At 42.6% G+C, this 11,095-nt stretch overlaps 1 protein-coding gene across 5 annotated transcripts in view; it reads right to left on the bottom strand.

Annotated features, from left to right (window-relative positions):
* Positions 1-1,694: 1,694 nt before the first annotated feature.
* The window catches only part of SUCO (SUN domain containing ossification factor), a 45,539-nt gene continuing 36,138 nt past the window's right edge, over positions 1,695-11,095 (bottom strand). For all 5 annotated transcript variants that reach the window (XM_060276536.1, XM_060276537.1, XM_060276538.1 and 2 more), the window contains 7 exons: positions 9,665-10,798; positions 8,618-8,705; positions 7,444-7,548; positions 6,697-6,851; positions 4,673-4,764; positions 3,740-3,795; positions 1,695-3,522 (listed from right to left, as the gene is read on the bottom strand). In XM_060276536.1, coding sequence (XP_060132519.1) covers positions 3,076-3,522; positions 3,740-3,795; positions 4,673-4,764; positions 6,697-6,851; positions 7,444-7,548; positions 8,618-8,705; positions 9,665-10,798 — 2,077 coding nt within the window. In that variant the 3' untranslated portion in view covers positions 1,695-3,075. The remainder of the gene's footprint in view (positions 3,523-3,739; positions 3,796-4,672; positions 4,765-6,696; positions 6,852-7,443; positions 7,549-8,617; positions 8,706-9,664; positions 10,799-11,095) is intronic.

Below are 11,095 nucleotides of genomic sequence, written 5' to 3'. Positions count from 1 at the left end.
AGGATCTGAAGCTTCACCATCTCACCAACTGTTGAAGCTTATGTTCCTACATGTTGCTAACTAAAAAAATAATGCAAGGCTTAAATTTTAATCTTAAAATTTCTGCCAGCTCGTAGTGTCTGTGATTCTAAGCCGAGCATTTTCACTATTTCCAGGTTTAGTGGTTTGCATAATTAAATATGACCACCACCTGCCTTTCACGGGACTTGTCCAAAGTCCTGTGGACCTGATCTTGCCCTACCAATTGACCTGCACTGCCTTATTGCAAGACAAGTCTCACTTCAAGTCAGTTACATCTAAGGCTTCCTTAGTGGGCTGTTTCTTCAGGCCAAAATGGACGCAATGACCATGCCCAGAATTTAATCCTAGTTTGATGTAATGGTTTGGAATTCCAATATCAAAGCCAGAATTTCCTGGTTTGGACATAGTAGCAAACTTTGATTTAAAGCAACTACAGTGGTACCTTGGATTACAGATGCTTCAGATTACAGACTCCACTAAACCAGAAATAGTACCTCAGGTTACGGGTTAAGAACTTTGCTTCAGGATGAGAACAGAAATTGTGTGGCAGCAGCAGGAGGCCCCATTAGCTAAAGTGGTACCCCAGGTTAAGAACAGTTTCAGGTTAAGAACAGACCTCTGGAACGAATTAAATTCTTAACCCGAGGTACCACTTTATGATATGAGGAGAGCTGGTGCAAATGGTGAGCCCAGACAAGTGTGAGCCCCTGGTGCTTGTTCCTGACTTAGTAAGCCATGTGTGAGGGACAAGGGATACAGGGAAGTCCCTCCCATCTTAAGTTCCAGCCCATCCCCAAGCGCTGGAGAGAGCAAGGAGAGCTCTGCCTCCAGCGGAGAGTCAGGAAGTGGTGTCCGAGGCTCAGGCAAGGTTGTGGAGCCCATGCCTCAGGTGGGACAGGAAGTTGGGCGCACGGGGGGAAGGCCAATCCCCCCAACTCCCGAATTGCGACGCAAACGTAGGGGGAAGAGGTTGGGTCTCCCAAAGCTTTTGTGCTGGAAGAAAACGCGCCAATCGCCATTCGGAGGTTCTGACACCTCACCTTAAGCATGTATATAGATCGTTCTGACCACTGTAAATAATCAGCACTTAATAAAAGCCTAAAAAGACTATGCTGGAGTCGTTACTCTAGAGTAGCCACATCAGGCCCTCTGACACCATGGTTCTGCAAGGATTGCCTATTCTTTCCAAGCCCTCTGAGATCCTGTAACCCTTGGGCCCTGTCTATCTCCCTCATTTGCCATTCCTTTCTTTTGTGTTTTTAAATTGTTCCATCAGTCTAAAAAATGTATGTTTATGTTTTCCTATCTATCTATCTTTCTATCTTGTGATGCCAAAAGGTTTGACACACAAACAAACCCAGCCTGTAATTCATCCTTTAGAAAAATAAAACTGACCACAAGCAAGTTTCCTTCCCCCACAGCCAAGTTGCCGTTGTGTGCTGTGGAGGACTGAACAGGGTCCATGTAGCCCTTGGCCCCAAAAGGTTAGTCACCCTGATCAGAGCACTCCCCACCCCAAAGCTCTTACAATGCTGCTTGGTGATCGCTGGGTGTGGAGATAGGACATCACAAGGTCTCATCCACAGAATGGTTGAAACTGCTGGCTGAAACAAAGATTACCCAGTGAAGAAGCTCAACTCCAGAATAATTTGTGAAAAGAAAAATACATAATGTAGTTTAAAGACAAGTGTTCAGATTTATTTGGAAATTCACAGTTTCTACTGGCACTACAAATCCGTAGTTATTTATTACAAGTTCTAGTGCCTCAATTTTGTATGCTTCACGCAAACAGTATCACCGTTATGATTGCCATTCTGGTTTGGACCCACTTCTTAATCCATGTTATTAAAAAAACAAACACACAAACAAACAAAACCAAAACCAGATCCACTTCTTTGACTGGCTAGCTGTGCATACTTAAGTTCATCACTGTAAAAAAGTACTCAAACATGGAATTTGCAAAACAGGCTTTAAATAAGTCACATTAAGAATGATATTTGGAAAAAGACATTAGCTCTTTCAAGAAAAGAAAACGAAGGAGGTTCTACTAAAAGTGCTTAATAAGTTAACTTATACAACAACCTCTAAACTCTCGAAATGGACCTTTCATCACATTCACTCTCATGTACTCACATTCCAGATATGCATTTTTTTTTAAAAAAACAACAACCTCACAAGAGAAAGTACAAACGCATACTGACACACACACAAAGAACATAAGGTCATTCAATACAAAAAGCAAACTTTATGAACATACTTTTTGAAACAGAAAATAGAACGTGAAGCTTGACAAACTCACTGGTGCATTTCTACTGATAGCCAATTTTATCCAAAACTGGCATAAATGGTTCTTTCCTCCCAATTTATTACACAGGAAGCCAACTAAAGGTCATAATGTTAATTATCTCTGTTAATCAAGTCAATTGGGCTACAAAACATGTTTTAGTAATACATCTAAGCAGGGATACTGTACCATCAAAGATGTATCAGCCACAAGTGAGTTTGCAAAGCGGATCTCAAAGAGAAAGTCTCCCCGGCGGCATTTCCACAGTATCCTAGTCACATTACTTCATCTCACAGGAAGCCAGCATCTTCTTCCCCAGCACTGTAGTGTTGTATTTCCAGAAGATTTAAAGATACAAATAAAATAGTTCTCCCTTCCAGTGGTATTATAAATAGACAAAAAGGCACATAAATATGGGAAGGTGCTAGAAACAGGGGAACAGCAATATGGGAAACATTTATGCTTTAACTCTGCTCCACCCAAAATGAGTTTCAAGACCTCACCATCAGCAACTGTGAAAAACACTGTATAAAATGAATCCCCACCCTGCCATCTCCACACATCCCAAAGTTATCCACATAGAAAATCAGACTTGAAAAAGTTGAGGCTTATTAACTAAGGGTGGTTGCTGCCACGGTCCTATCTATTTGCAAAAGAACCAATGTACCTTCGAAATGTCTTCCAATTAGCCAACCACTCCTTACCTGTCAACCCAAATACTACAAGATTTGTCGTACAAAAAGCTCCCATTATGAAGAGTTCAATTAGTTTTAAAGGTGCCCAGAAACAGCTGTGACACCGAGTGTTCCCACAGTTAAATCCTTGTTTCCTTTGATGATATCGTGCAGACTTGGCAAGGATCCTGTCTTAGTCTGTATTAAAGTTTTTAGGAGCTTCTCCTGCTCTGGGGCTTTAGACCGCCTTCGTTTGAGAGCCCTCTTCTCAGTTTTTGTCTTTTGGATTTGTCCGTTACACAAACCTGCACACGCCGAAATGCCACAGAAGTAGGACTCCTCAGACTGTGACGAGGTTTCTGAGCTCCCTTCCGACGGGGGACCTTTGTATGAAGAGTGATACACATCGCCAATATTAGAGAAGTCTCTCTGGTTGGTAAAGGGCTTCTTGCTTTTTATTTCGCCATTAGCTACCTGCTGCACTGGTTCTGCTACTGGCCTGACAGTTTCGATTTTTTCACTTTTATATTTACAACGTTTCTTCTAAAAAAAAAGAAAAACAGAATTGGTAAGTAAAGGCCCTCAGTTCAGAGGCAGGATTTTCCACGTCCACTTTCAATACTTTCTGCAAATTCTTTTATGTGCAATGTAGCAGCAGCAGCAGCACACTCTAGCCATTTCTTTAAAAAGCATGATTCACTTTAAATGCACACATGCACGCACACAGAGAGTTTAGAACAAATGCCTTTCTACAAAGTACCTTTTTTTCTGGGGAAAACTTCAGTGGTTCTACAATGTACAAGTCCTCTGCATCCACTAAAAGGTAAGGGACAAAAATCAGACTATGCAAACACACCACCACACAGAACTGTTGATCTCCCTTTATTACTACAAGGTTGAATAGAGCCAAAGTATTTTTGAAGGTCAAGCAAAGGGCTCTGAGAGGAATTGAACAGACCAAGAAAAGAAATTCCTCCTATTCCAGATACAGAAGTCAAAATCTGCCTTCCCAGCCCTGGCAGGGGGGTCTTCCTCCATCTCAGAGGGAAAACTCCTGCTACCTGCTTTTTCCTGGGCAATCTGAATTTAAGTTACAGGTAGGTAGCTGTGTTGGTCTGACGTAGTCAAAACAAAACAAAACAAACAAATAAATAAATAAATTGCTACTGGGTTAATTAATTAATTTCTACTGGAAGGAATTTTTTTATTTTGTTTCGAATCTGAATTTAAATCAGCTTTGGTGGATGAGAACTCATTGGCATTAGAGAGAACTCATTGGCATGAGGTTGTGCAATTTAGAATTGCAAAAGCGGTGGGGGGAGGATCCATGCGCCAATAGACTGGGTAGTGCTGCCCTCCCAGTGGAACACCCCCCCCCTTCAGATGTCAAGGAGATAAAGAACTTTACAACTTTGAGAAGACATCTGAAGGCAGCCCATATCAGAAGGTTTTTAATGTTTGATATTTTACTATGCTTTTATATGTGTTGGAAACTGCCCAGAGTGCCCGGGGTATAAATAATGAAATCTAGTGGAGGGAGGGCTTTAACTGCACATACTTTTACCAAGTTGCTTCTTAATTAAACCAATGCGAGATCTTTCGCCATTACAAAATGGATATTGTTCTGTATTTGATACTGTACAGATTTTACAATACACACAGAGACAAATAGTTGAACCTGTGCCATTCCTACCTTCCTTACTATTCAGCTGAAAAGACTGAGACCTGGTGAGTGGAAAGGAAGTTCTTCGTTTCAAACTCATATCATCATAGGAAGAAACACATCTGTGGATGAAAATACATAGGAACTTCAGATCCAGATGGGAAATAATTATTTCATTTCTTTCAGCCATTCCTTAGGAGTTCCTTGTCCTAAACCCAACTTCAAGGCTTCCAACCTGGAGAATTACCAGAACTCTGTCCTTTCAACTCTTTAAGCTACCAAGAGCACAGGTTCCATGCAGCAGCTCCAGTGCTGGGGAAAACCTTACAAATTCTCTAGGAGACATTACGGCACACAACTCTAGATGACCTGGGGAAAACTGATGTGGATTAAATAGTCATCGGCATATTTGTAGCTTTATGGTAAGCTAGCCATTAAATTGGAGATATCTATCAAGCATGCCTTTCCAAATAATCATTGCTGGACATAATATGCAATTGGGAGGAGCCACCCCAGACTAAGGACAGCCCTCCAGGAACCTCTGGGTAATAAAAACATTCTTTTTAAAGGTGCAACTGGTGTCAAACATGAAGAAAACCTTCCATGCCTTCCTGCTCACAGTGCTTTTCCTGGGCCCACCTAAAAAGCACCTGGATGGGCCCAGCAGAATCAAGGCACTCAGACCCTTTGCTCCATCCATCTGCAGTGTCTGCAGAAGATAAAACATCAATGTTGTCGTATTTTGCAAAGTATGCTGGGAGGCCCAAGTAGCCACATTGCAAATTTCCTCCAAGGAAGTATCGTCCTGAAAGGCTGCCGTGGTGGCTGCCCCTTGCAGAGAGAATGTACAATCATCCCTGCAGGAGATGATCTTCCAGGAAGAAAGAATTAGGCACCCTCTCCACCACTCTCTTTACAAGGTCACCCTTAAGCAGAGTGCACACAGAAGTCCTAGAGCCCAAGTCTCCCATCTATATATATAAAAATGTTAAAAGGGCATGTGGGTGGGTGTCCACTTTTCACCGAAACCGCTTGACTGATTGCGCTCAAATTTTGACACAACATCACATGTGAATGTCTGAAGGACCTTAGAAAGTTACCTAAGACAGATGTCACACCTGTGCCATGTAAAACCCCCAAAACAATGTCTTCCAGAACTCACAAATCACCCGCAAGTGCATGCTGGGAGCACAGGAGAGGTTACAACACAGCGCCCTCTAGTGACGGCTACACTGGTACTGCACCTAGGAAACCTACCCTCTCCACAGGCTTGGCTTTCCAGACTAGGCCGAGTGGAGGTAGGGCCTTTCGGGAGGGGGGAGAGAAGGGGGGCAGAATAGGGGGCAGGGATAGGTAATGGGTTGGAACAGGGTGGGGGGAGACACAGGGATGAAACCTGCCCTCTCCACACTATCTCGGCTCAGCTTTTCAGACTAGGCCGAGTGGAGGTAGGGGCCTGCCTGGGTGGGGGATGGGGGGCCCCTACCTTACAGCTAAGAAAAAGGGCAGCTAAAAATATAGGGACAAAAACTCTGCACTTACACTAAGTGAAAGAATGAAAGGTCATTGCCCCTTCTTTCTCCTCAACCTCACAGTGTCTATGAAAACAGGGTCTCACACCAAATGTAAGTGACTCATAGAAAGGATTTTGGGCATTGAAAACAGACATTGTGTGTACCCTTGTGGTCTATGAAAACCAAAAGAAAATGGAGAGGTTTGGGGGGACGACATTAAAAACAATCAAACTTTGATAGAATTAAAGCTATATAAACAAAGAGCGACACAAAATCTATTAAAACCATAAAAATAATTACAATAAAAACAGCATGGCAGCAGCCCTTTTCTGAAAAGCAGCCAGTTCCCAGCAGCCAGTTCCCCTGCTGATGGAAGGACCACAAGGAGGGAGCCAGTCTGGCTTCCCTAGGGAGGAAGTTTCCAAAGCTGTCTGGCGGCAGAACCTCCAAGAAGATTGACAGCATCAAATACAGAAAGACTCTTATAGGCATGTTCTTTCTTACAATTAAAAAATCAAAAGTAAAGTGGAAACACGTTACCTTTTTGGACTAGGATAGTGATTACTTTTGGGAACTTTTGAGAAGTAATCATAATTTAAATCTGATTTATTTTTGCAACGCTGCAGAAAGAGCATCAAACCCAGGATGGCACAGAGTATCAAGGAAATCACAAGATAGCTTTGGCGATCAGAAACCTAAACAAGGACAGATTTCAAAGGGTTAAATGTGAAATACATACATGTAGCTGAGCGGCTGAAACATGGCATGATGTGCTGGCCTGGATGAAGTGCTACCACATTTCTATCAACAAAAGTATGAGATCCATAGAGCAATTGCTGAGAAAGGCCTACCACCCCCACAATTTTATCATTATCTGGAAATATACTCAATATTCTAAGGCCTTTGGGCATTACTTTATTTTTACAACAGTCTCCAAGAGGTCCAGTCTTGTGGTCTTAGTGCTCAAGGCAACCAACCTTCCCCAAACTCTTAGATCTGAACCCCTGAGTGACCATCCCAGGGCTTCTGGAACCAGCACAGCACCTCCAGGAGCCTGGAATGCTCTCACAGCATCTTCTCATGAGGCCACCTGAGTCCCTGTGAGCATCCCGGTACCCAGGGAGGGGAGAGCTTACAAACTCTTTTTGCACTGGGTAAGTTACTTCACATTTATCTGTAGGCAATCTGTTTTACTCAAATACAGAATTATTTACACGACAATCTACAGCTGGAGTTCTAGGTTTAGCATTCCATTGGCAAAACATTGTTCCATATTCAGATACTTACCTCTCTTTTTAGCTCAGTCACAGTTAGCGACAGATTGGAGACTAGCTGTGTCATGTTGGTCAGCTGAGCCTGTAGCAGCTGGATGGCCTCTGTCTGCTTCAAATCCTAGGCAAAGAAGAGAAGAGAAGTGAAGTGAAGGCATGCCCTTGTTTTAAATACTAATGAGGACACAAATCCAAGGCTTAAAGAACAAGATGAGGGAATAAGAAATACCTAGAACATGTGAACAAAATAAACTAGGGGTTCCTTCTTGGCAGCCTTTAGATTACCCTTAATTTTTTGCTTAACAGACCAAATGTCTGGTGCATAGGAAAATTCTGCACTGAGAACAATGCTCAAGATCTCAGCTCTATTCCCCACCTTTGTGGGGGGTTTGAAAGCTTCTCTGTTGTTATGGCACTCAGGTCACTCCAGTTCACAAGATGCTGCTACAGGCTGCAGAAAGAAAATGTAGTTTGACCCAAAGTGTCTCTTTGGCTTCACGAGCTAAGCAGCAGTCCTGCATATTCTGCTTCAGAAGAAGTCCACTAAGCAGAAGGGGAAAGCATCAACTACAGGAGATACAGAATAAATGGCCTAAGCTACAAACTAAAACCAAATAAAGCTGTTTTACTCTGTAGCCATCATTTAAAATTACAGAAGGGTACTAACGGGAATCCATCTAGAAAAAACATGAACTGTTGACTTTTTAAAACTTGCGTATACACACAGGTCCGACTTTCTGAAGGCTCGCTATGTGAAAATTCACTTATCTGAAAGTAAAGACTTAGTACTACGGTATGCACACTGCAGAGTCAAAACAAGAGAACATTTTTTTCACTTCCTTGTTTGCCTTTTGCAGTTTGGTTGAGAAGCTGTAGTGATCTGTATTTTAGTAAAGCCCCAGAGGGTTGTCCTTGGCTTTTTCATCATTTTGGAGTCAAACTTCTGTGGTTTAGAAAATTTCCCATAGGAATCAATGGAAATCGTCAATTCACTATGCAAACATTCAACTAATGGACTATTTCCAGGAAAAATGAGACCTGCGAGTACTTAAGAGACAAATAAAGTGAAACCTGGGTCTGCTCTGCACAATTTAATAATAATAAATATTATTTTATTTCGCTTTTATTTCATGGTTAGGCCCTTTTTTGCGCTATTACAAGAGAAACAAGGCTGCACACAGTAAACATACCTGCTGTTCGGCTATGTGTGAAGTATTCTGAAGTTTTATTATAGTTTTATTAAAAGCCTTCTGCATTTCTTCCATTTGTTTGCGATATCTACAAAGTGAGTTAAACAGAATCTTAAGACAGCACCCACAAGTAAACCTTTTGAATTAGTACTTTTCCATGTATAAGACTAGGTTTCCCCCCTTAAAATTCATGCTAAAAAGAGGGGGTCGTCTTATTGCTGGGTAGTGCATAGGGTGGACATTTGATTGGCTGCTGCCGCGGCTGTCAACAGCTATTGTGCGTGTTATTGGTTGCTGTGTCAATGGGTGGTGGTGATTGGCCAACGCTGTGGCAACTGGGCAGGCGATTGGCAGCTTCAGCCGGCAAGGGGACAGGTGGGAGACGGATTTTGCGATGTGTGCAGGTGAGTGATTTTTGGCATCCCCCCCAAAAGAAGCTCAACAACCCTCGGAAATCCTCCCCAAAAGAAGTTCTACAACTTTTTGCCATCTCCCCCCATTTTCTGAAATTTCAGTCCACCAAAATAGACGGAGAAGTATGGTAGTTGCTTATGCTACTGCTGCACCCTGAAACTTACACTGATATATCCAGCTTTCTCAATACAACTTGAAAAGGCTACTTTCGCAAGCAAGTATCTAGCTTAAATCATTTTTCTAAATGTGCACAAGGACCCTTTGCACCTTGAAGCAAAATTTGAAGTTTGGGACACGCAGAAGAAATCTTGCCCAGTGCAGTAAGGCTGCGCTTCCTGGCCTTCATGTTCTCCTAAGCACACTTGATGTGTATCACTCTTAAACCACTGAACATACTTTAGCTAACAGAAAGTTCCTCAACTGGCTTAGTAAGGAAACAGCACCCCTAAAAAGAAGCTTAGAGAACCACCTCCCTAGGAATGTGAGTGATCCAGTATCTCCTTTAAGAGCTTTTGGAGCTGCTTAGCTCATACTCAGGGTGCAAGTAGTTTAGTTTAGTCCCACCAATTTTCTTCATCAACTTTTAAAACATCTCAGAAGTGAAAATACAAGGCTATGGAAAGCTAGACCTACCTTTGACTCAGTTCTTCCAAGTAGCGGCTGCTGAGAGACATATTCACTTCCAGGGCTTTAATGCGGTTATTGAGCCTCATAAACACAGACTCTTTTTGATTTGATCCGTGAACAAGATTCCCATTTCCATAACCCAAGTCTGTGGAATTCTGCAATTCGGCATAAAAATCTGTAGCCGTCCGTGGTAATCCAGAAACAGGAATAGCAAGAAATGCTTCCTCAGCTGTCTGCTCATCGTCCTTAATTTCTAAAGATGATGTTTCCACAAGAGACACCACTTGCTTTTCCGCGTCTGAAGAACTAATTTTTGCTTCGCCCTCATAGCTTTCTGTGGCTACTGTACATTCAGACTGTGGAATAGTCTCTGTCGGTTTTGAAATAATTTCAGTTGAGGTTTTTTCATCTGTGTTCATGTCACTGAATTCAATTCCAATGCTGGTTGCAGATGGATTCTCTGCAGCAGACCCAACAAGTCCATCTTCTGAAGAAGGACTTTCCTCTTGTGAAGGGGCCTCTGGGGTTTCAGATACGGCTTCAAGTTTTGGAGGTTCCGAGGATGCCTCAACTGTAGACAGGGACTCAGCACCTGTTGTAGCATCCAAGAGAACGGACTGAGACACAGTTTGTGGGTGACTGGGCTCCAGTTCAAAAGTGCCTTCTGTCTGATTGATCACAGCCCCATTCAAGATGCTACTTAAGACCCCGACAACCATTTCAGATGGCTCTGCAATTAAGGTGTCCAATTTCTCTGAAGGATGTTCATGCACCAAAACTGGCAACGATTTGGTTGGAACCAGCTGGGCCTGCCAAGCAGCAGCCGAGTAGTATTTCCCCCAACTGGTGTCACTTTTGCTACAGTAACGGTGAAGTGTCTCCACCACTGAACACCACTTGTACAGATACTCTGAGAAACTGGAAATGCAACAGACTGTCAATAGTTCATAGCAATAGATTTGTGTTTCAGACTCAAACCATGGTATGTCTTCTTCTTGCTCATCACTGGGCAGTAAGGTCACTGTGGACTGAATTGCTTCCTCTTCATATTCATGGACTAACTGAACAATTGGGCTCTCTCTTGTTGCATCTAAGACTAACAGCTCTTTATCCAATTGTAGGATCTCTGAAGTAACAAGCCTATAAACAAAAGTTTAGAAGTACACATCAAGATGCAGTTTAGCAGATCCCTAAAACCTCTGCCAACTCGAAAGTTACTGCCATTCTCCTAACAGAGTCTGGCTTCAGAGATCTGCCCTGCCATATGCAATTCCACATATGGCCAGAGTTTCATATCAAGGTCTTGTATACTACAGGATCACTGAGGGTCAGGAAGTTATTTTTGGACCAAATATATTTTAAATTTGATTGCAACTGTTCTGGGAAATGGGTCGAGAGTGAGAGAGAATGGACATCCCCCTCCATACAAGGCACTAG

The sequence above is a fragment of the Zootoca vivipara genome, chromosome 7 (assembly GCF_963506605.1).
Source record: "Zootoca vivipara chromosome 7, rZooViv1.1, whole genome shotgun sequence".
Taxonomy (NCBI): Eukaryota; Metazoa; Chordata; class Lepidosauria; order Squamata; family Lacertidae; genus Zootoca; species Zootoca vivipara.
The sequence above is the reverse complement of the archived record's forward strand: the minus strand, read 5'-3'. Positions and strand labels throughout refer to the sequence as shown.